Source organism: Hippocampus zosterae, chromosome 20 (assembly GCF_025434085.1).
Source record: "Hippocampus zosterae strain Florida chromosome 20, ASM2543408v3, whole genome shotgun sequence".
NCBI lineage: Eukaryota > Metazoa > Chordata > Actinopteri > Syngnathiformes > Syngnathidae > Hippocampus > Hippocampus zosterae.
In genome coordinates, this window is record NC_067470.1 from 11,771,400 (window position 1) to 11,798,290 (window position 26,891).

At 40.8% G+C, this 26,891-nt stretch overlaps 1 protein-coding gene across 1 annotated transcript; it reads right to left on the minus strand.

Annotated features, from left to right (window-relative positions):
• Window positions 1-26,341, minus strand: LOC127593456 (potassium voltage-gated channel subfamily KQT member 4-like). The gene is made up of 2 exons (XM_052054914.1): window positions 25,739-26,341; window positions 1-48 (listed from the first exon to the last, which is right to left on the minus strand). The coding sequence occupies exons 1-2, from the start codon at window positions 26,339-26,341 to the stop codon at window positions 1-3; spliced, it is 651 nt and encodes a 216-aa protein (XP_051910874.1).
• Between the last annotated feature and the right edge of the window lie 550 nt (window positions 26,342-26,891).

A 26,891-nucleotide genomic window follows, 5' to 3' on the forward strand; every position in this document is an offset into this window, starting at 1 on the left:
TCATTGTTCGGAGTTGGACTCGGACTGGAAGCAGGGAGGTGTCACATTCTGCAACATAGAAATGTTTGATGACATTCGTTTTCTGTTCACAACTAATACAAAAGTAACAAAATATGAGATTGCACTACCAGAAATTAATGTCTGTCTGTCTGTCTGTCTGTCTGTCTGTCTGTCTGTCTCTCTCTCTCTCTTTCTTTCTTGGTAATGTAATGTGAAAATGACAAGCATTAGATATTGAATTCTTTAGTTTTTGTATTTCTATTCAATATATGAAATTGGCTGACAACCAGTTCAGAGTTTAACCCGCCTAACGCCCAAGGACAGCTGGGATAGGTTCCATCATGCCTGCAACCCTTGTGAAGGTGGGCCCTTTGGATATCCATCCATCAATCCATTTTCTAATCCGTTAATCCTCACGAGGCGTGCTGGAACCTATCCCAGCTGTCTTCGGAGAGTAGGTGTGGTACCTGCTGAACTGGTTGCCAGCCAATCACAGGACACACATAGACGAGGGACAATTTGGGGGACAATTTTGAGTGTTCCACTGACATGCTATGCATGTTTTTTGAATGTGGGATATAACCGGGGTACCCGAAGAAAACCCGCACAGGCACGGGAAGAACATGCAAACTTCATACAGGAAGGCCGGAGCTGTAATTGAACCATGCACCTCTGTACTGTGAGGCGGACATTCTAATCAGTTGGTCACCGTGCCGCCACATTTCAGATAATGGTTCGATATTCAACATTACAACAATATTATTATTAGTGAGGATGGTACCACTCTGATGGATGGAACCCAAAGCAAATTTTTTTTGTGGAAAAAAAAATCAAATAATCATAAAAGGAAAAACAAAACCAACTCGGTGATTAAAATCACCAACCACCATGTACAACAATTCTTAATGTTGATGTCAAAGCTAAAACTTGATGCTTTTGAACTAGCACAATACCTGAGGTACGTTGGCCAGAGATCATGTTATTTTTTTGGGATCAAGTAGTAGATAGTATTTCATAATTTAGTGATTGTTGGTGATGATCAGCCAAATAAAAACTTCATACAGGACCGTGCTTCTTTGTTATCAACGCTTTTAACAGCTTCAGTAAATTTGTAACTGTGTTCCTCAACGTCGCATGCGATCCAAGCCCTTTTGTTCAACTCAGCAAAAATGGCTGAACAACAACGTGACTTGTGCAAAGCTAAAACTTTGCATCACTTGCAAAACTCAGAGGAGCTGAAGAATGGTGGGATTGTCTTGAAGAAATTATTTTTCGGAGCCATCGTGCTGTGTTTTTGGCACATTGCAAAGAGGAGCACTTTGTAATCATCACGCAGGTTCCCTCAACAGACCTCATATTCTGAAAGTAATATTTTACTCCTTCACATCACGAGCACATTTGGAAACACGAGCATGACTAGTCAATATAGCAATTTTACCAAGTAACTATGGTATCTGTATTTAGATGTATACGGTCTATCTCAGCAACTTTCATAAGACACAGTTAGTTCACAGTCCTGATTAGCGGGTTAACAATCCAACACTTTTTGTTTCACAATAATAGTAAGAGAAGACATTGAAGGATTGACTTGATGTCCTAATGAATGCTTGTGTGCCACAAAATTCCAACATATTGCATGCTACCTATTGGAGCTAAACTCTACCCACTGTTTATTTTCAGGGGAACAGTGAGCCAATCAGAACAAAGCTTATTGACATAGCCAATATTAATGATAAATCCAACCGTCTGGCAGGTGCTTTTGACCAACCAGAATAGCTTGAAAAGAGGCACCCTGGAATTTTCCAAAGATTAAATCAAAGATATTAAAAATAAAATTAATTGTGGCATGGAACCTTCAAGTCAATGGAAAACTGCATGACTTTGGAATAGGTCAATGTTGTGTGTACTTGACCTGTTATACGTTGACGCAAGAAATAATGCCTTTAGTGAAAGCTTTCCAAAATTAGTATAAATAATGGATGGTGCTGTGACAGTTTCATAATTTGGTGTTAAATTACTTGACACATTTAGCTGTCTCTTTGTGAACTTTAATGGGCTGTGGCCTCTTAATCAATTTTACACATTTCCATGACACATGAGCTGAAGTATATACGGTAATTCCATGAGTGTATTAATGACATTTGACCATATTCTGTTGAGAAAAAAAAACTGTGTCCGATTAATAAAGGATTATGTTGCTACTTTTGGAATATTAACCCTTTGACGATCACTGAAATACATTCATTCATTCATTCATCTTCCGAGCCGCTTGATCCTCACTAGGGTCGCGGGGGGTGCTGGAGCCTATCTCAGCTGTCTTCGGGCACGTTGAGTGTCACGCATAAACCAAAGGGTTTATGCACACATTTCAACACGTATTTAGTTCAAGTTGACCTCCTGAAGCCTAAATGAGCATTAATTTGACCACACAACTCATTCCTATGAAGATACATTCAAAGTCAAAAAATGTGTTCAGCTTGGTCTGAAAATGCATTTAAAGCAATAAAAACCCAAATTGAGTGTCACGCCTAAAGCAAAGATTTTATGCACACATTTCAACACGTATTTAGTTCAGGTTGACCTCCTGAAGCCTAAATGACAATTAATTTGATCACACAACTCATTTTTATGAAGATACATTCAAAGTCATAAAACGTGCTCAGCTCGGCCTGAAAATGCATTTAAAGCAATAAAAACTCAAATTGAGTGTCACGCCTAAACCAAAGGACTTGTGCACACATTTCAACATGTATTTAGTTCAGGTTGACCTCCTGAAGACTAAATGAGAATTAATTTGACCACACAACTCATTCCTATGAAGATACATTCAAACTCAGAAAACGTGCTCAATTCGGCCTGAAAGTGCATTTAAAGCAATAAAAACTCAAATTGAGTGTCACGCCTAAACATAAGGACTTATGCACACACTTCAACATGTATTTAGTTCAGGATAACCTCCTGAAGCCTAAATGAGCATTAATTTGACCACACAACTCATTCCTATAAGATACATTCAAACTCAGAAAATGTGCTCAGCTCGGCCTGAAAATGCATTTAAAGCAATAAAAACTCAAAATGAGTGTCACGCCTAAACCAAAGGACTTATGCACACATTTCAACATGTATTTTGTTCAGGATGACCCCCTGAAGCCTAATTGAGCATTAATTTGACCTCACAACTTATTCCTATGAAGATACATTCAAAGTCAAAAAAACGTGCTAAGCTCGGCCTGAAAATGCATTTAAAGCAATAAAAATTCAAATTGAGTGTCACGCCTAAACCAAAGGACTTATGCACACATTTCAACATGTATTTAGTTCAGGTTGACCTCCTGAAGCCTAAATGACCATTAATTTGATCACACAACTCATTCACATGATGATACATTCACAGTCAGAAAACGTGCTCACCTCGGCCTGAAAATGCATTTAAAACAAATACAACTCAAATTGAGTGTCACGCATAAACCAAAGGTTTTATGCACACATTTGAACATGCATTTTGTTCAAGATGACCTCCTGATGACTAAATGAGCATTAATTTGACCACACAACTCATTCCTATAAAGATACATTCAAAGTCAGAAAACGTGCTCAGCTCAGCATTAATTTGACCACACAACTCATTCCTATGAAGATACATTCAAACTCAGAAAATGTGCTCAGCTCGGCCTGAAAATACATTTTAAGCAATAAAACTAAAATTGAGTGTCACGCCAAAACCAAAGGACTTATGCACACACTCAACATGTATTTAGTTAAGTTTGACCTCCTGAAGTCTAAATGAGCATTAATTTGACCGCACAACTCATTCCTATGAAGATACATTCAAAGTCAAAAAATGTGCTCAGCTCGGTCTGAAAATGCATTTAAAGCAATAAAAACTCAAATTGAGTGTCACGCCTAAACCAAAGGACTTGTGCACACATTTCAACATGTATTTAGTTCAGGTTGACCTCCTGAAGCCTAAATGAGCATTAATTTGACCACACAACTCATTCCTATGAACATGCATTCAAACTCAGAAAATGTGCTCAACTCGGTCTGAAAATGCATTTTAAGCAATAAAAACTCAAATTGAGTGTCACGCCTAAAGCAAAGGACTTATGCGCACACTTCAACATGTATTTTGTTCAGGATGATCCCCTGAATCCTAAATGAGCATTGATTTAACCACACAACTCATTCCTATAAGATACATTCAAACTCAGAAAATGTGTTCAGCTCGGCCTGAAAATGCATTTAAAGCAATAAAAACTCAAAATGAGCTTCACGCCTAAACCAAAGGACTTATGCACACATTTCAACATGTATTTAGTTCAGGTTGACCTCCTGAAGCCGAAATGACCATTAATTTGATCACACAACTCATTCCCATGATGATACATTCACAGTCAGAAAACGTGCTCAGCTCGGCCTGAAAATGCATTTAAAACAAATACAACTCAAATTGAGTGTCACGCATGAACCAAAGGTTTTATGCACACATTTGAACATGCATTTTGTTCAGGTTGACCTCCTGATGACTAAATTAGCATTAATTTGACCATACAACTCATTCCTATAAAGATACATTCAAAGTCAGAAAACGTGCTCAGCTCAGCATTAATTTGACCACACAACTCATTCCTATGAAGATACATTCAAACTCAGAAAATGTGCTCAGCTCGGCCTGAAAATACATTTTAAGCAATAAAACTCAAATTGAGTGTCACGCCAAAACCAAAGGACTTATGCACACACTCAACATGTATTTAGTTATGTTTGACCTCCTGAAGCCTAAATGAGCATTAATTTGACCGCACAACTCATTCCTATGAAGATACATTCAAAGTAAAAAAATGTGCTCAGCTCGGTCTGAAAATGCATTTAAAGCAATAAAAACTCAAATTGAGTGTCACGCCTAAAGCAAAGGACTTATGCACACACTTCAACATGTATTTTGTTCAGGATGACCCCCTAAAGCCTAAATGAGCATTAATTTGACCACAGAACTCATTCCTATGAAGATACATTCAAACTCTTAAAACGTGCTCAGCTCGGCCTGAAAATGCATTTAAAGCAATAAAAACTCAAATTGAGTGTCACGCCTAAACCAAAGGACTTGTGCACACATTTCAACATGTATTTAGTTCAGGTTGACCTCCTGACGCCTAAATGAGCATTAATTTGACCACACAACTCATTCCTATGAAGATACATTCAAACTCAGAAAATGTGCTCAGCTCGGCCTGAAAATGCATTTAAAATAAATAAAACTCAAATTGAGTGTCACGCGTAAACGAAAGGTTTTATGCACACATTTCAACACGCATTTAGTTCAGGTTGACCTCCTAAAGCCTAAATGACAATTAATTTGACTACACAACTCATTCCTTTGAAGATACATTCAAAATCAAAAAACGTGCTCAGCTCAGCCTGAAAATGCATTTAAAACAAATACAACTCAAATTGAGTGTCACGCATAAACCAAAGGTTTTATGCACACATTTGAACATGCATTTTGTTCAGGTTGACCTCCTGATGACTAAATGATCATTAATTTGACCACACAACTAATTCCTATAAAGATACATTCAAAGTCAGAAAACGTGCTCAGCTCAGCATTAATTTGACCACACAACTCATTCCTATGAAGATACATTCAAACTCAGAAAATGTGCTCAGCTCGGCCTGAAAATGCATTTAAAGCAATAAACCTCAAATTGAGTGTCACACCTAAACCAAAGGGCCTATCCACACTCAACATGTATTTAATTCAGGTTGACCTCCTGAAGCCTAAATGAGCATTATTTCGACCGCACAACTCATTCCTATGAAGATACATTCAAAGTCAAAAAATGTGCTCAGCTCGGTCTGAAAATGCATTTAAAGCAACAAAAACTCAAATTGAGTGTCACGCCTAAACCAAAGGACTTGTGCACACATTTCAACATGTATTTAGTTCAGGTTAACCTCCTGAAGCCTAAATGAGCATTAATTTGACCAAACAACTCATTCCTATGAAGATGCATTCAAACTCAGAAATTGTGCTCAGCTCGGCCTGAAAATACATTTTAAGCAATAAAATTCAAAATTGAGTGTCACGCCTAAACCAAAGGACTTATGCACACACTTCAACATGTATTTTGTTCAGGATGACCCCCTGAAGCCTAAATGAGCATTAATTTGACCTCACAACTTATTCCTATGAAGATACATTCAAAGTCAAAAAAACGTGCTAAGCTCGGCCTGAAAATGCATTTAAAGCAATAAAAATTCAAATTGAGTGTCACGCCTAAACCAAAGGACTTATGCACACATTTCAACATGTATTTAGTTCAGGTTGACCTCCTGAAGCCTAAATGACCATTAATTTGATCACACAACTCATTCACATGATGATACATTCACAGTCAGAAAACGTGCTCAGCTCGGCCTGAAAATGCATTTAAAACAAATACAACTCAAATTGAGTGTCACGCATAAACCAAAGGTTTTATGCACACATTTGAACATGCATTTTGTTCAAGATGACCTCCTGATGACTAAATGAGCATTAATTTGACCACACAACTCATTCCTATAAAGATACATTCAAAGTCAGAAAACGTGCTCAGCTCAGCATTAATTTGACCACACAACTCATTCCTATGAAGATACATTCAAACTCAGAAAATGTGCTCAGCTCGGCCTGAAAATACATTTTAAGCAATAAAACTCAAATTGAGTGTCACGCCAAAACCAAAGGACTTATGCACACACTCAACATGTATTTAGTTCAGGTTGACCTCCTGAAGCCTAAATGAGCATTAATTTGACCGCACAACTCATTCCTATGAAGATACATTCAAAGTAAAAAAATGTGCTCAGCTCGGTCTGAAAATGCATTTAAAGCAATAAAAACTCAAATTGAGTGTCACGCCTAAAGCAAAGGACTTATGCACACACTTCAACATGTATTTTGTTCAGGATGACCCCCTAAAGCCTAAATGAGCATTAATTTGACCACAGAACTCATTCCTATGAAGATACATTCAAACTCTTAAAACGTGCTCAGCTCGGCCTGAAAATGCATTTAAAGCAATAAAAACTCAAATTGAGTGTCACGCCTAAACCAAAGGACTTGTGCACACATTTCAACATGTATTTAGTTCAGGTTGACCTCCTGACGCCTAAATGAGCATTAATTTGACCACACAACTCATTCCTATGAAGATACATTCAAACTCAGAAAATGTGCTCAGCTCGGCCTGAAAATGCATTTAAAATAAATAAAACTCAAATTGAGTGTCACGCGTAAACGAAAGGTTTTATGCACACATTTCAACACGCATTTAGTTCAGGTTGACCTCCTAAAGCCTAAATGACAATTAATTTGACTACACAACTCATTCCTATGAAGATACATTCAAAATCAAAAAACGTGCTCAGCTCAGCCTGAAAATGCATTTAAAACAAATACAACTCAAATTGAGTGTCACGCATAAACCAAAGGTTTTATGCACACATTTGAACATGCATTTTGTTCAGGTTGACCTCCTGATGACTAAATGATCATTAATTTGACCACACAACTAATTCCTATAAAGATACATTCAAAGTCAGAAAACGTGCTCAGCTCAGCATTAATTTGACCACACAACTCATTCCTATGAAGATACATTCAAACTCAGAAAATGTGCTCAGCTCGGCCTGAAAATGCATTTAAAGCAATAAACCTCAAATTGAGTGTCACACCTAAACCAAAGGACTTATACACACTCAACATGTATTTAATTCAGGTTGACCTCCTGAAGCCTAAATGAGCATTAATTCGACCGCACAACTCATTCCTATGAAGATACATTCAAAGTCAAAAAATGTGCTCAGCTCGGTCTGAAAATGCATTTAAAGCAACAAAAACTCAAATTGAGTGTCACGCCTAAACCAAAGGACTTATGCACACATTTCAACATGTATTTAGTTCAGGTGTACCTCCTGAAGCCTAAATGACAATTTGACTACACAACTCATTCCTATGAAGAGACATTAAAAATCAAAAAACTTGCTCAACTCGGCCTGAAAATGCATTTAAAGCAATAAAAACTCAAATTGAGTGTCACGCGTAAACGAAAGGTTTTATGCACACATTTCAACATGTATTTAGTTCAGGTTGACCTCCTGAAGACTAAATGAGCATTAATTTGACCACGCAACTCATTCCTATGAAGATACATTCAAACTCAGAAAATGTGCTCAACTCGGTCTGAAAATGCATTTTAAGCAATAAAAACTCAAATTGAGTGTCACGCCTAAAGCAAAGGACTTATGCGCACACTTCAACATGTATTTTGTTCAGGATGATCCCCTGAAGCCTAAATGAGCATTGATTTAACCACACAACTCATTCCTATAAGATACATTCAAACTCAGAAAATGTGCTCAGCTCGGCCTGAAAATGCATTTAAAGCAATAAAAACTCAAAATGAGTGTCACGCCTAAACCAAAGGACTTATGCACACATTTCAACATGTATTTAGTTCAGGTTGACCTCCTGAAGACTAAATGAGCATTAATTTGACCACACAACTCATTCCTATGAAGATACATTCAAACTCAGAAAATGTGCTCAACTCGGCCTGAAAATGCATTTAAAATAAATAAAACTCAAATTGAGTGTCACGCGTAAACCAAAGGTTTTATGCACACATTTCAACACGTATTTAGTTCAGGTTGACCTCCTGAAGCCTAAATGACAATTAATTTGACTACACAACTCATTCCTATGAAGATACATTCAAAATCAAAAAACGTGCTCAGCTCGGACTGAAAATGCATTTAAAGCAATAAAAATTCTAATTGAGTGTAACGCCTAAACCAAATGACTTATGCACACACTTCAACATGTATTTAGTTCAGGTTGACCTCCTGCAGCCTAAATGAGCATTAATTTGACCACACAACTCATTCCTATGAGTATACATTCAAAGTAAGAAAATGTGCTCAGCTCGGCCTGAAAATGCATTTAAAATAAATAAAACTCAAATTGAGTGTCACACGTAAACCAAAGATTTTATGCACACATTTCAACACGTATTTAGTTCAGGTTGACCTCCTGAAGCCTAAATGAGCATTAATTTGACCACACAACTCATTTCTATGAAGATACATTCAAAGTCAGAAAATGTGCTCACCTCGGCCTGAAAATGCATTTAAAATAAATAAAACTCAAATTGAGTGTCACACGTAAACCAAAGATTTTATGCACACATTTCAACACGTATTTAGTTCAGGTTGACCTCCTGAAGCCTAAATGAGCATTAATTTGACCACACAACTCATTCCTATGAGTATACATTCAAAGTAAGAAAATGTGCTCAGCTCGGCCTGAAAATGCATTTAAAATAAATAAAACTCAAATTGAGTGTCACACGTAAACCAAAGATTTTATGCACACATTTCAACACGTATTTAGTTCAGGTTGACCTCCTGAAGCCTAAATGAGCATTAATTTGACCACACAACTCATTTCTATGAAGATACATTCAAAGTCAGAAAATGTGCTCACCTCGGCCTGAAAATGCATTTAAAATAAATAAAACTCAAATTGAGCGTCACACCTAAACCAAAGGACTTATGCACACATTTCAACATGTATTTAGTTCAGGCTGACCCCCTGAAGCCTAAATGAGCATTAATTTGACCACACAACTCATTCCTATGAAGATGCATTCAAACTCAGAAAATGTGCTCAACTCGGTCTGAAAATGCATTTTAAGCAATAAAAACTCAAATTGAGTGTCACGCCTAAAGCAAAGGACTTATGCGCACACTTCAACATGTATTTTGTTCAGGATGATCCCCTGAAGCCTAAATGAGCATTGATTTAACCACACAACTCATTCCTATAAGATACATTCAAACTCAGAAAATGTGCTCAGCTCGGCCTGAAAATGCATTTAAAGCAATAAAAACTCAAAATGAGTGTCACGCCTAAACCAAAGGACTTATGCACACATTTCAACATGTATTTAGTTCAGGTTGACCTCCTGAAGACTAAATGAGCATTAATTTGACCACACAACTCATTTCTATGAAGATACATTCAAAGTCAGAAAATGTGCTCACCTCGGCCTGAAAATGCATTTAAAATAAATAAAACTCAAATTGAGTGTCACACGTAAACCAAAGATTTTATGCACACATTTCAACACGTATTTAGTTCAGGTTGACCTCCTGAAGCCTAAATGAGCATTAATTTGACCACACAACTCATTTCTATGAAGATACATTCAAAGTCAGAAAATGTGCTCACCTCGGCCTGAAAATGCATTTAAAATAAATAAAACTCAAATTGAGCGTCACGCCTAAACCAAAGGACTTATGCACACATTTCAACATGTATTTAGTTCAGGCTGACCCCCTGAAGCCTAAATGAGCATTAATTTGACCACACAACTCATTCCTATGAAGATGCATTCAAACTCAGAAAATGTGCTCAACTCGGTCTGAAAATGCATTTTAAGCAATAAAAACTCAAATTGAGTGTCACGCCTAAAGCAAAGGACTTATGCGCACACTTCAACATGTATTTTGTTCAGGATGATCCCCTGAAGCCTAAATGAGCATTGATTTAACCACACAACTCATTCCTATAAGATACATTCAAACTCAGAAAATGTGCTCAGCTCGGCCTGAAAATGCATTTAAAGCAATAAAAACTCAAAATGAGTGTCACGCCTAAACCAAAGGACTTATGCACACATTTCAACATGTATTTAGTTCAGGTTGACCTCCTGAAGACTAAATGAGCATTAATTTGACCACACAACTCATTCCTATGAAGATACATTCAAACTCAGAAAATGTGCTCAACTCGGCCTGAAAATGCATTTAAAATAAATAAAACTCAAATTGAGTGTCACGCGTAAACCAAAGGTTTTATGCACACATTTCAACACGTATTTAGTTCAGGTTGACCTCCTGAAGCCTAAATGACAATTAATTTGACTACACAACTCATTCCTATGAAGATACATTCAAAATCAAAAAACGTGCTCAGCTCGGACTGAAAATGCATTTAAAGCAATAAAAATTCTAATTGAGTGTAACGCCTAAACCAAATGACTTATGCACACACTTCAACATGTATTTAGTTCAGGTTGACCTCCTGAAGCCTAAATGACCATTAATTTGATCACACAACTCATTCCCATGATGATACATTCACAGTCAGAAAACGTGCTCAGCTCGGCCTGAAAATGCATTTAAAACAAATACAACTCAAATTGAGTGTCACGCATGAACCAAAGGTTTTATGCACACATTTGAACATGCATTTTGTTCAGGTTGACCTCCTGATGACTAAATTAGCATTAATTTGACCACACAACTCATTCCTATAAAGATACATTCAAAGTCAGAAAACGTGCTCAGCTCAGCATTAATTTGACTACACAACTCATTCCTATGAAGATACATTCAAACTCAGAAAATGTGCTCAGCTCGGCCTGAAAATACATTTTAAGCAATAAAACTCAAATTGAGTGTCACGCCAAAACCAAAGGACTTATGCACACACTCAACATGTATTTAGTTCAGGTTGACCTCCTGAAGCCTAAATGAGCATTAATTTGACCGCACAACTCATTCCTATGAAGATACATTCAAAGTCAAAAAATGTGCTCAGCTCGGTCTGAAAATGCATTTAAAGCAATAAAAACTCAAATTGAGTGACACGCCTAAAGCAAAGGACTTATGCACACACTTCAACATGTATTTTGTTCAGGTTGACCTCCTGAAGCCTAAATCACAATTAATTTGATCACACAACTCATTTTTATGAAGATACATTCAAAGTCATAAAACGTGCTCAGCTCAGCATTAATTTGACCACACAACTCATTCCACGTATTTAGTTCAGGTTGACCTCCTGAAGCCTAAATGAGCATTAATTTGACCGCACAACTCATTCCTATGAAGACACATTCAAAGTCAAAAAATGTGCTCAGCTCGGTCTGAAAATGCATTTAAAGCAATAAAAACTCAAATTGAGTGTCACGCCTAAACCAAAGGACTTACGCACACATTTCAACACGTATTTAGTTCAGGTTGACCTCTTGAAGCCTAAATGACAATTAATTTGACTACACAACTCATTCCTATGAAGATGCATTCAAACTCAGAAAATGTGCTCAGCTCGGTCTGAAAATGCATTTAAAGTAATAAAAACTCAAATTGAGTGTCACGCCTAAACCAAAGGACTTATGCACACATTTCAACATGTATTTAGTTCAGGTTGACCTCCTGAAGCCTAAATGAGCATTAATTTGACCACACAACTCATTCCTATGAAGATACATTCAAACTCATAAAATGTGCTCAGCTCGGCCTGAAAATGCATTCAAAATAAATAAAACTCAAATTGAGTGTCACGCCTAAACCAAAGGACTTATGCAGACATTTCAACATGTATTTAGTTCAGGTTGACCTCCTGAAGCCGAAATGACAATTAATTTGACTACACAACTCATTCCTATGAAAATACATTCAAAATCAAAAAACGTGCTCAGCTCGGCCTGAAAATGCATTTAAAGCAATAAAAATTCTAATTGAGTTTAACGCCTAAACCAAATGACTTATGCACACACTTCAACATGTATTTAGTTCAGGTTGACCTCCTGAAGCCTAAATGAGCATTAATTTGACCACACAACTCATTCCTACAAAGATCCATTCAAAGTCAGAAAACGTGCTCAGCTTAGCATTAATTAGACCACACAACTCATTCCTATGAAGATACATTCAAACTCAGAAAATGTGCTCAGCTCGGCCTGAAAATACATTTTAAGCAATAAAACTCAAATTGAGTGTCACGCCTAAACCAAAGGACTTATGCACACACTCAACATGTATTTAGTTCAGGTTGACCTACTGAAGCCTAAATGAGCATTAATTTGACCGCACAACTCATTCCTATGAAGATACATTCAAAGTCAAAAAATGTGCTCAGCTCGGCCTGAAAATGCATTTAAAGCAATAAAAACTCAAAATGAGTGTCACGCCTAAACCAAAGGACTTATGCACACATTTCAACATGTATTTAGTTCAGGTGTACCTCCTGAAGCCTAAATGACAATTTGACTACACAACTCATTCCTATGAAGAGACATTAAAAATCAAAAAACGTGCCCAGCTCGGCCTGAAAATGCATTTAAAGCAATAAAACTCAAATTGAGTGTCACACCTAAACCAAAGGACTTATGCACACACTTCAACATGTATTTTGTTCAGGATGACCCCCTGAAGCCTAAATGAGCATTAATTTGACCTCACAACTTATTCCTATGAAGATACATTCAAAGTAAAAAAAACGTGCTCAGCTCGGCCTTAAAATGCATTTAAAGCAATAAAAATTCAAATTGAGTGTCACGCCTAAACCAAAGGACTTATGCACACACTCAACATGTATTTAGTTCAGGTTGACCTCCTGAAGCTTAAACGAGCATTAATTTGACCGCACAACTCATTCCTATGAAGATACATTCAAAGTCAAAAAATGTGCTCAGCTCGGTCTGAAAATGCATTTAAAGCAATAAAAACTCAAATGGACTGTCACGCCTAAAGCAAAGGACTTATGCACACACTTCAACATGTATTTTGTTCAGGTTGACCTCCCGAAGCCTAAATGACAATTAATTTGACAACACAACTCATTCCTATGAAGATACATTCAAACTCAGAAAATGTGCTCAGCTCGGCCTGAAAATGCATTTAAAGCAATAAAAACTCAAATTGAGTGTCACGCCTAAACCAAAACACTATGTAAACATTTCAACATGTATTTAGTTCAGGTTGACCTTCTGAAGCCTAAATGAGCATTAATTTGACCAAAGAACTCATTCCTATGATGATACATTCAAAATCAAAAAACGTGCTCAGCTCGGCCTGAAAATGCATTTAAAGCAATAAAACTCAAATTGAGTGTCACGCCTAAACCAAAGGACTTATGAACACTCTTCAACATGTATTTTGTTCAGGATGACCACCGGAAGCCTAAATGACCATTAATTTGATCACACAACTCATTCCCATGAAGATACATTCAGAGTCAAAAAACGTGCTCAGCTCGGCCTGAAAATGCATTTAAAACCAATAAAACTCAAATTGAGTGTCACGTGTAAACCAAAGGTTTTATGCACAAATTTCAACATGTATTTCGTTCAGGATGATCCCCCGAAGCCTAAATGAGCATTAATTTGACCACAAAACTCATTCCTATGAAGATACATTCCAAGTCAAAAAACATGCTCAGCTCGGCCTGAAAATGCATTTAAAGCAATAAAAATTAAAATTGAGTGTCACGCCTAAACCAAAGGGCTTATGCACACATTTCAACATGAATTTAGTTCAGGATGACCTCCTGAAGCCTAAATGAGCATTAATTTGACCACACAACTCATTCCTATGAATATACATTCGAACTCAGAAAATGTGCTCAGCTCGGCCGGAAAATGCATTTAAAATAAATAAAACTCAAATTGAGTGTCACACCTAAACCAAAGGACTTATGCACTTATGCATTTCAACATGTATTTAGTTCAGGTTGACCTGACGCCTAAATGACTATTAATTTGACTACACGACTCATTCCTATGAAGATACATTCAAAGTCAGAAAACGTGCTCAGCTCGGCCTGAAAATGCATTTAAAGCAATAAAAGTCAAATTGAGTGTCACGCCTAACCCAAAGGACTTATGCGGACATTTCAAAATGTATTTAGTTTGCAAATGACCTCCTGTAGCCTAAATGAGCATTAAATTTAAAATAATAATAAAAATAAAAATAATTATAATATAATAATAAAAATAATTAGCATTATTTAAAATAAATAAAACTCAAATTGAGTGTCACGCGTAAACCAAAGGTTTTATGTACACATTTCAACACATATTTAGTTCAGGTTAACCTCCTGAAGCCTAAATGAGCATTAATTTGACCAAACAACTCATTCCTATGAAGATGCATTCAAACTCAGAAAATGTGCTCAACTTGGTCTGAAAATGCATTTTAAGCAATAAAAACTCAAATTGAGTGTCACGCCTAAAGCAAAGGACTTATGCGCACACTTCAACATGTATTTTGTTCAGGATGATCCCCTGAAGCCTAAATGAGCATTAATTTAACCACACAACTCATTCCTATGAAGATACATTCAAACTCAGAAAATGTGCTCAGCTCGGCCTGAAAATGCATTTAAAGCAATAAAAACTCAAATTGAGTGTCACGCCTAAACCAAAACACTATGTAAACATTTCAACATGTATTTAGTTCAGGTTGACATCCTGAAGCCTAAATGAGCATTAATTTGACCACAGAACTCATTTCTATGAAGATACATTCAACCTCTGAAAACGTGCTCAGCTCGGCCTGAACATGCATTTAAAGCAATAAAAACTCAAATTGAGTGTCACGCCTAAACCAAAGGACTTATGCACACATTTCAACATGTATTTAGTTCAGGTTGACCTCCTGAAGCCTAAATGACCATTAATTTGATCACACAACTCATTCACATGATGATACATTCACAGTCAGAAAACGTGCTCTGCTCGGCCTGAAAATGCATTTAAAACAAATAAAACTCAAATTGAGTGTCACGTGTAAACCAAAGGACTTATGCACACACTTCAACATGTATTTTGTTCAGGATGACCCCCTGAAGCCTAAATGAGCATTAATTTGACCACAGAACTCATTCCTATGAAGATACATTCAAACTCTGAAAACGTGCTCAGCTCGGCCTGAAAATGCATTTAAAGCAATAAAAACTCAAATTGAGTGTCACGCCTAAGCCAAAGGACTTATGAACACACTTCAACATGTATTTTGTTCAGGATGACCACCGGAAGCCTAAATGACCATTAATTTGATCACACAACTCATTCCTATGAAGATACAACTTCTTACTTTTTCTTTTCTGATTGATATAAAAATGATTTAGTAGATATAAACACATAAAGGGGTAGGACTAGATAAGTTTTTTTACTTCATCCTACTCCTTTGAACATAATAACTGTTGAATGAAGACTGATTTCTTTCTTTTACTTTTTTATCTACCTTATTTTCTGTCAAATTATTACTGTATATGTTTTATGTTCAATAAACAACCCAAACCAAACCAAACCAAACATTCCAAGTGAAAAAACGTGCTCAGCTCGGCCTGAAAATGCATTTAAAGCAATAAAAATTCAAATTGAGTGTCACGCCTAAACCAAAGGACTTATGCACACATTTCAACATGAATTTAGTTCAGGATGTCTCCCTGAAGCCTAACTCACCTTTAATTTGATCACACAACTCAGTCCCATGAAGATACATTTGAACTCAGAAAACGTGCTCAGCTCGGCCTGAAAATGCATTTAAAGCAATAAAAACTCAAATTGAGTGTCACGGCTAAACCAAAACATTATGTAAACATTTCAACATGTATTTTGTTCAGGATGACCACCTGAAGCCTAAATGACCATTAATTTGATCAGACAACTCATGCACACACTTCAACATGTATTAAGTTCAGGTTGACGTCCTGAAGCCTAAATGAGCATTAATTTGACCACACAACTCATTTCTATGAAGATACATTCAAACGCAGAAAACGTGCTCAACTCGGCCTGAAAATGCATTTAAAGCAATAAAATCTCAAATTGAGTGTCACGCCTAAACCAAAGGACTTATGCACACATTTCAACATGAATTTAGTTCAGGATGACCTCCTGAAGGCTAAATGAGCATTAATTTGACCACACAACTCATTCCTATGAAGATACATTAAAAGTCAGAAAACGTGCTCAACTCGGCCTGAAAATGCATTTAAAACAATAAAAACTCAAATTGAGTGTCACGCCTCAACCATAGGACTTATGCACACATTTCAACATGTATTTAGTTCAGGAGACTTCCTTTAGCCTAAATGAGCATTAATTTGATCACACAACTCATTCCTATTAAAAAACATTCAAACTGAGAAAACGAGCTCAGCTCCGACTCAAACTGCACTTAAAGCAATAAAAACTGAAATTGAGTATAGTCATGGTACCCGCGTTGAGTTATAATTAGTTCAAGAACAAAGAGTCATGGAATAATTGGCTGAAGAGTACAGTTATACAGTCATATAAATGAAAATGGTTTCAGGCCTCAGAGACAATATCGGAATTTGGTCAGTAGAGGGCGACACAGACCATAACATGATTCAAGACATCTTTTGAAAACCTTCTCAGCTCGGCCTGAAATTGAGTGTCACGCCTAAACCAAAGGACATATGCACACATTTCAACATTTATTTAGTTCAGGATGACCTCCTGAAGCCTAAATGAGCATTAATTTGAACACACAACTCATTCCTATGAAGACACATTCAAAGTCAGAAAACGTGCTCAACTCGGCCTGAAAATGCATTTAAAACAATAAAAACTAAAATTGAGTGTCACACCTAAACCAAAGGACTTGTGCACACATTTCAACATGAATTTAGTTCAGGATGATCTCCTGAAGCCTAAATGAGCATTAATTTGACTACAAAACTCATTCCTCTGCAGATAAATACAAACTCAGAAAACACGCTCAGCTCGGCCTGAAAATGCATTTAAAGCAATAAAAACTCAAATTGAGTGTCACGCCTAAACAAAAGGACTTATGGCCACATTTCAACATGTATTTAGTTCAGGTTGACGTCCTGAAGCCTAAATGAGCATTAATTTGACCACACAACTCATTTCTATGAAGATACATTCAAACGCAGAAAACGTGCTCAACTCGGCCTGAAAATGCATTTAAAGCAATAAAATCTCAAATTGAGTGTCACGCCTAAACCAAAGGACTTATGCACACATTTCAACATGAATTTAGTTCAGGATGACCTCCTGAAGGCTAAATGAGCATTAATTTGACCACACAACTCATTCCTATTAAAAAACATTCAAACTCAGAAAACGAGCTCAGCTCCGACTCAAACTGCACTTAAAGCAAAAAAAAACTGAAATTGAGTATAGTCATGGTACCCGCGTTGAGTTATAATTAGTTCAAGAACAAAGAGTCATGGAATAATTGGCTGAAGAGTACAGTTATACAGTCATATAAATGAAAATAGTTTCAGGCCTCGGAGACAATATCGGATATTGGTCAATAGAGGGCGACACAGACCATAACACGAATCAGGACATCTTTTGAAAACCTTCTCAGCTCGGCCTGAAAATGCATTTAAAGCAATAAATACTCAAAATGAGTGTCACGCCTAAACCAAAGGACTTATGCACACATTTCAACATGTATTTAGTTTGCAGATGAAATTGAAAAATACCGTCATTCATTCTCGGCAATAGCGCTTGTGTCCGCCAGAGGGCGGTGTAGTAGGCAAAAGGCCATTAATTTTAATGGGCGGCGGAGAGCGGGCCGGCTCGGCGGCCGAGCAGCAGATTGAGAGATTAAAAAAAAAGACGGCCCGGCTTTTTTTTAAGCGTCAAAATGACCTTACTAGTGAACTAGTGAGCGTTTTGTGGCTTACATGTTCACTAGTAAGCGTCAAAATGATCTTACTAGTGAACTAGTGGGCGTTTTGCGGCATACATGTCAACTAGTAAGCCTCAAAATGATCTTACTAGTGAACTAGTGGGCGTTTTGCGGCTTACATGTTCACTAGTAAGCGTCAAAATGACCTTACTAGTGAACTAGTGAGCGTTTTGTGGCTTACATGTTCACTATTAAGCGTCAACATGACCTTACTAGTGAACTAGTGAGCGTTTTGTGGCTTACATGTTCACTAGTAAGCGTCAAAATGATCTTACTAGTGAACTAGTGGGCGTTTTGTGGCTTACATGTTCACTAGTAAGCCTCAAAATGATCTTACTAGTGAACTAGTAGGCGATTTGTGGCTTACATGTCAACTGGTAAGCCTCAAATTAAACTTACTAGTGAACTAGCGGGCACATTTATGGCCTTACATGTTCACTAGTAAGCGTCAAAATGATCTTACTAGTGAACTAGTGGGCGTTTTGCGGCTTACATGTCAACTAGTAAGCCTCAAAATGATCTTACGAGTGAACTAGTGGGCGTTTATTGGCTTACATGTCAACTAGTAAGCCTCAAAATGACCTTACTAGTGAACCAGTGAGCGTTTTGTGGCTTACATGTTCACTAGTAAGCGTCAAAATGACCTTACTAGTGAACTAGTGGGCAATATGGAATAAATACTCAAAGGGCTTGCCAGGCAAGGCCATTGAGTATTTAAAGGCAAGCCCTTTGAGTATTTATTCATCCGTGATGGTATTGTAGACCAATGAGAGCACGTCCGACAGACACGTGGACTTCGGGCAGCCAATCATGATGCATTTCGAGCCAAGCCCCAACAAAAACGGAGGAGAAAACTTTCAGACGCTTTGAAAGCTTTTGGGGTACATATTACTCTTGTTGTTACACAAAATTTTGTCCCTCTAGCCATTAACTCCTTAAACAGTCACTGACATAGTCACTCTTCTTGCACCACAAAATGGTACTACAAAACTACTGGTATACTCTAAAATGGTTCAATGATTTTGTTGTTTACGATGATACTAGTGCAGCGTGTTATACCGGAGACAAATTCCTTGTGTGTTCTACATACTTGGCCAATAAAGATGATTCTGATTCCCATTCTGATTATTTTAGGCGGTAACGTTATGGTGTAAATGTCAAATACGTGGTCAATTTATCAAGATGAAGCCTGCTTAAAAATTTGCTCCAACGATTTCGGAGATGTGTCTGACTTTGACAGCAATGGCGGCAGTTCAACGCTGACAGTCGCAGTCGGGTGCAGATTTATTTCGGCAGGACTTTCCAAAATCTGCCGTTTGCTCTGACAGTTCTCTGTCTGACAGTCACATTTTGTCTTATTACTCACAAGCTAATTGACATTTAAAAAGAGTTAAAGTTAATGTTTGGAACACGATTTTGCTCTTACTGTTTGCTGCCTTAGTTCGTTTGAATTATTCGCTTCCTGCATTACATGAAGTACATTTTTTAATATTCACAAGACTGTAACTGTGCATTATAAATAATGTCACATTTGCACTATGTTTTACTGGATCTACAACTAAACTAGGTCCTCGTTTCTGGGAGAGTCCACAGCACCTCCTGTATCACAACCATTCTGCCGGCACACCTTCAGCAGCACGATGTTTCTAACGGGAGCTGGAGGGTGATCAGCTTCATTGAAGAACAGGAGGAGAGGCACAACGTTTGTCATTTGTGATATGTTTTTAGACTTTTCTCCTAATTAAAAAAACTGTATGTTTTGTTAATTTCTTGATATAGTTCTTGTATTTAAATATTTTAACAATCAAATATTTTTCACCTGTGTTTTAGATATGAATTGTATGAAATAAATCAGTGAAGCCCCATTCAAATTCTACTCTATAAAATCTGCTCGATCACACTGCTGTCAACCTGCTGTAAATAATGCCTCCATTCATGATTGTAGAAAACCCAGAACAGTAAACATGTGATTATTTTATTTTAAAATATAAGAAGCCTATGTTTTGCAATTGTGCTCATTTTCATTGTATTGCACGACAAATATAATAGATGAGCCGGTTTGGGGACATCATCAACCAAGCTGCTGCTCCAATTGCAATGCGATATATTGTCCTGCTCTCCTAAATTCGCATCTACACCACAAATTATAACATCCTAACTGATTTAGCAACAACTGAAAATTCACATCATTATTTAGTGAGTTGCATAACTGTTGCATTATATGGTGCCCTATTCATTTTATTTAGTATAGCATACATATATAAAAGTGGAAAGATACTGCAGAGCTGTGCCATTACTCTTTATCTCTGTGTACATAATAAATAAACATCACCTACAGATACATTGGTAAAAATTGCTTGATTCCTTCTGTATACTGTAGATATTACGCAAATGGTGGTAAATAATTGTGAAAGCTCAGAATCAGGTTTTAAAGGGTTAATTCTTTGCTGGGTGGAGCTCTTATCATGGAGCCAATAGGAGGTGTCCTCGGGTGGTGTCCGTCCCTCATTCAGCTCGGGTCCTCCACCAGAGGCAAGGAAGCCCGAGGGCCCCGCGCAGTACCCCCGCCGCTCCCAGCACCGCACACCTCCGGACCGAGATGTCCGACGCTGGTCCCGGGATCTGTCGCAACCACCCATCCAGTCCGGGGGTCACTGCCCCGAGCGCCCCGACCACCACAGGCACGACCGCCACCCCCACCCCCCAGGCCCTCCCCAGCCCCTCCCCGAGCCCCTGGTACCCCCCGAGCCCCCCATGCTCCCCCCTCCCGATGCCTCCACCACCTGGGACCGCCACATCCACCACAACGGCCCTCCTCCGCCCCCCATCCACGACCACGACATCTGGCTGGCTCGCCACCACCATCCCGCCAGTCTGGATCCGGAAGTCCCACAGGATCCCCGCTCCGCCACCCTCCACCACCCTCGGAGGTGCCCCCCACTCCGACCCCGGGGCCCCCAGTCCACACTCCGCACAGATGCCTCGGCAGACCACGCCAGCCACCTGGCCATGGCGCTCCACGCAGGCCCCACCTGCCAGCATCCCACACCTCGCAGCCACGTGCCGGATCGTCCCAGGCGCCTCCCCGCACAACCCACACCCCGGGTCCTGTCCGGCGCGGCACATCCGGGCCTCGACGGCTCCGGCGCCCAAGGCCCGCTCCTGAGCAGCCAGGATGAGCGCCCCTGCGCTGTCCCCCAGGCCAGTCCCCTCCAGCCACCGATAGGACTTCTTGAGATCAGCCACCTCAGCCACGGTCCGGTGGCACATCCCGCGTAGGGGCCCGCCCCACCACGATGGTCCCCCCCCCAGCGCCCGTCCCTCCGCTCCCCACTTGGGGCAAAAAATGAGCACATAACACCATCCAGTGTGGGTCCTTGGGCAAGAGCCTTCACGCTAATGCGTACCTCATACAATGATGAGAGACAATAAAATGAATGACATGCCAGCTCAGACGTCGCCCGGCCAAACAAGGTCTGCGTCAGGTGCTGGGGAACCAGAGCACCTTGATGAAAAATGGAGCAGAGATGGGCAAGATGCAATAACATGGCTCTGTTGGAATGCTACTACTCAAGCAAGCCTAGTCAGAGAGGTTACATGGAGAGAATGTGGGCTAAATGGTTACTTCGAAACCCACAGTCACGGGTGGCCACGAAACAACTCGTAACTCAGTGTTCCAACATCCACAAACGGCAACTGCTGTCACAACTTGAGATTGATGAGGTACAACGCAGGTTCCATGGTGAGGGGCCCCAGGCTGCCAGATCAGAGGAGGAGTTCATACCAGAGTGAATGCAGATGATGAGATTGGGAGGCCAGCCCCAATGAATGAAATGCTGAGCGAGGCAGCAACTGACCTGAAAGCTAAGATCATGGCAAGAATGAAAGCTGGGAAACCTAGAATCCGATTACAACGGCTATGTGAAGTACCACCTGAAAGTCTCTTGGAAAGTGTGAATGCAGCAGTGAGGGCGATCCTTACCGTAACGATCACGGAAATGAACTGATATACGCTTCAGCATCAGTGATCCTTGAGATGCTTGGCTATAAGAGCAACCATGGAAGCCATGAGATACATTACCGACCATGGAAAAGACGGTTGGAGGCTAAGATCAAGGCGGCTCGGAAAGATGTGAGTCAATTGACTGAGGTCCAGAGAGGTGTGATGAAAAGGCCGATCCTGAGAGGTACATCCAGATGACCATATATGAAGCACTCGAAACAAAGGCTCCAAGCCTTGTCCAGCCGCCTAAAGCGGTACACGAAAGAGAATGAGGCCAGACGAATAAACAGGCTGTTTGCAACACAACCTGCGAAAGTGTACGCTCAGTGGCAGGGTCCTAACAACAGAGCTGATCCACCAAGACTGGAAACTGAAAGGTACTGGAGAGGCAGATGGGAGAAGGAGGTTGCACATAACAGCAGTGCACAATGGCTGGTCACCCAAAGAGAGGAGCACAGACACCTCCCTGAACAGAACCCAATTACCATAACAGTGGCAGACATAAAGGAAATAGTCTCAAATATGAAGAACTGGACAGCACCAGGCCCGGACATGGTCCACACTTACTGGCTAAAGAGACTCACAGCACTCCATGAGCGCCCAGCAGCACAAATGAACCAGCTGCCTAGGGATGGGACTCACCCAGGATGGCTAACCGAAGGGCGAACGATCCTTATCATGAAAGATCCCTCAAAGGGTGCAGTCGCATCCAACTATCGGCCAATAACCTGTCCCTCCACAATTTTGGAAGCTCATGTTGCGGCTAAGATAAGTGCACACATGGATCAATACATGAGCGAAGCACGGAAGGGCATTGGTAGAGATACCAGGGGAGCCAAACATCAGCTCCTGGTTGACAGAACAGTCGCACAAGACTACAGGTCCCGATGTACCAACCTGTGCACAGCCTGGATTGATTAAAAGAAAGCCTATGACTCGATGCCACATACATGGATCACTGAATGCTTGGATGTGTATAAGGTGAACAGGACCCTAAGAGCCTTCGTTGCGAACTTGATGAGGATGTGGAAAACCACACTTGAAGCCAATGGCAAGCCCCTTACCCAAGTGTCCATCAAATGTGGCATATACCAAGGTGATGCACTCTCCCCACTGCTGTCCTGCATAGGACTGAAGACCCTAAGCCAAGTAATCACCAAGACAGGCCATGGATACCGCCTCAGAAATGGAGCTACGATCAGTCACCTCCTCTACAAGGATGACATGTAGCTGTTTGCTAAGAGCGAAAGGGACATAGACTCCCTGATCCACACAATCAAGATCTACAGCAGCGACATTGGGATGTCATTCGTGCTGGAGAAATGTAGTCGGATGGTGACTAAGAGAGGAAGGGTAGTCCGCACTGAAGGGGTCTCACTCCCTGAAGGAACAATAGCAGACATTGAGGACAGCGACAAGTACCTCGGTATACCACAAGCCAATGGCAACCTCAAACTGGCAACAAGGAAAGCGGCTACGGCCAAATACCTCCAGCGAGTGAGGCAAGTCCTAAGAAGCCAGCTCAATGGCAAGAATAAGACCCGGGCAATAAACAGCTATGCCCTTTCCAGTGATCAGATACCCTGCAGGAAAAATAAGGTGGCCAAAGGAAGAGATTCAGACCACGGATGTTAAGACCCGAAAGCTCGTTACCATGCATGGAGGGTTCCATACCAAATCCAGCACCCTGAGACTGTACACAAGCCGAAAGGAAGGAGGCCGGGGACTAGTGAGTGTGAGAGCCACTGTCCAGGATGAAACATCCAAGCTCCACAAATACATCAAGGAGAAGGCACCAACGGATGATGTACTCAGAGAATGTCTCAGACAATGGGGAACAGAAGATGAGGTGCTGGAAGAGGGACCATCATGGGAGGACAAGCCCCTACACGGGATGTACCACCGGACAATAACTGCCGTGGCCAATCTCAAGAAGTTCTATCAGAGTTCTAGAGAGGGCTGGCCTGAAGGACAGCACAGAGGCACTCATCCTGGCTGCTCAGGAGCAGGCCCTGAGCACCAGAGCCATCGAGGCTCTACCACACCAGCCAAGACCCAAGGTGTAGGTTGTGCAAAGAGGCACCTGAGACGATCTAACACGTAACTGCAGGGTGTAAGGTGCTGGCAGGGAAAGCCTATATGGAACGCCATAACCAGGTGGCTGGCATAGTCTACCGAAACATCTGTGCGGAGTATGGACTGGACACCCCAAGGTCAAAATGGGAAACACCTCCGAAGGTGGTGGAGAATGACAGAGCGAAGATCCTATGGGACTTCCAGATCCAGACTGACAAGATGGTAATGGCGAACCAACCAGATATCCTGATGATAGATAAAGGGCAGAGGAAAGCCGTTGTAGTGGATGTAGCGGTCCCAAGTGCTGGAAACATCAGAAAGAAGGAACACGAGAAACTCGAGAAATCCCAAGGGCTCAGAGAGGAGCTGGAGAGAGCCTGGAAGGTAAAGGGGACAGTCGTGCCTGTGGTGGTCGGAGCACTCGGGGCAGTGACCCCCAAACTAGATGATGAGTGGTTGCAACAGATCCCGGGAACAACATCGGACATCTCAGTCCAGAAATGTGCAGTGCTGGGAACAGCAAGGATACTGCGCAGAACCCTCAAGCTTCCTGGCCTCTGGTAGAGGACCCCAGCTGAATGAGGGATGGACACCACCTGAGGGGTGAGACGAGGATTTTTTTTATAGATATACAGTAGATATATAGATGTACATTTTTCCCTGCAAGAAAAATTGAAAAGCCATTTAAAAAGATCTTATTGTATTTAGGAGACAGACACAGCACTCCATTAGCTTCTATAAATCATGCCACTTCCTTTACACAACGTCATCTTACTCTGAGTATTGCACGGAGGCATCTCTTCATTTAGTTTAACAAGTTAAGCAGCACTTGTGATCGGCCCAAGTTACAGCTGCGCGATGTGAAAGCAATTTCTGCTTCCGGTGGACTGTGACAGAACCAGAAATTTTGTCCTCACAGAAACTGTGATGTACTGTTCGGTCAATAGCAAGTACAAAATGTTATCCTGATTTGGATAAAAACAAGTGAGATTTTCTACATAATTCATATTCCACAAAGGTAAAATTCATCTGAATACCATGTTTAGACCAGTGTATGTGCATAGAATGTATGATTGTAAAGGCATTGAAAATAAAAAAAGACTTCTCGATGGACTGAATCTGTTTCTCCACTTTGACCACACGTCCCATCATGCTCAGCTCATCCAGAGACTCCAGTTCCGGCGGCGTCTTCTCGCCCTTTTCTGGTCGTGCCTTCTTATCGGCCTGGATGGCGCCTTGCCCGATGATCTGGTCCACCCGCATCTGCAGGCTCTTGATACGGCCCAGCATGTCCAGGTGTCCCGCCGAGTACTGCTCGATGACGTCCTTCACGTCGTACGGACGCAGCGTCTCCTTGAACTTCCTCTTGGCCACCAGGAACTTCAAAATCCTGACGGCTCGTATGAGCGTCTTGACGGCGGGAATGACCTCGTCCATGGCAATGTCGCAGTAGCCTCTGTCATCCACGCTGTCCTCTCCCAGACCCTCCACGTCAACGGGAGGCCTGGCTTTGAGCCGCAGCGAGGTCCGAACGCGAGTGCGGTCATTGAAGCTCCAGCTCTTCTGCACCTTCCCGGGGCTGGCCGCCTCAGGGACGTTCTCCTGGTTGGGCGAGTGCCTCACGGCCAGGCCGGGCGCCTGGGGCGATGCCTTGTTCCGGATCACCTGCGCCGAGCGGGAGTTGTTCATCCGGATCCTGTCCCGGAAGCCCAGTTTACTGCTGTCCCCCGACATATAGGGGGCGCTGTAAAAAGACTCCTCCAAACTCCTTGGCTTACTCGCAGTTGGAGGGTTCCCCCCGAACGGGGGGACAAATCAAGGAACCAATCCCTGCACCCCGAACGGGGTGCCCTTACGGCCGTTTTTTTTCGGCTAACCGCCCCCTGAACCTGGCAGGGTGGCGGGCGGACCTTTTGCTCCAGGCGGGGGACATAGAGACAAATCCGGGGCCCACACAGACACTCTCACGCGCGCAACAAACACACACACAACAAACTACCTGGACATGCGACATTTGCACACAACAGATTACAAGAAGACAGACATCCTTTAGATGCAACCACCACACACCACACTGGGTACACAAACATTGCACAAACATAAACACTAGACAATACAACATAACATGGAAATGCAGACTACATCCCAAAACACCACCACGAACAACAACACCTCGTAGGACACCAACAGGCAGCAGAGCACAAACAGACCAAAACAACACACTCGCCTCACCAACACTACCCTCAAACGCAACACGGACAGACAACTCCAACAGAGACACAAC

Excerpts from the sequence above, each read along its gene's own strand:
- LOC127593456 (XM_052054914.1), bottom strand. The coding sequence starts at position 26,341 with ATGTCGGGGGACAGCAGTAAACTGGGCTTCCGGGACAGGATCCGGATG. Across the intron at positions 49-25,738 it reads TGATGGGACGTGTGGTCAAA|AATGTGACACCTCCCTGCTT; the intron begins GTGGAGAAACAG and ends TCTATGTTGCAG.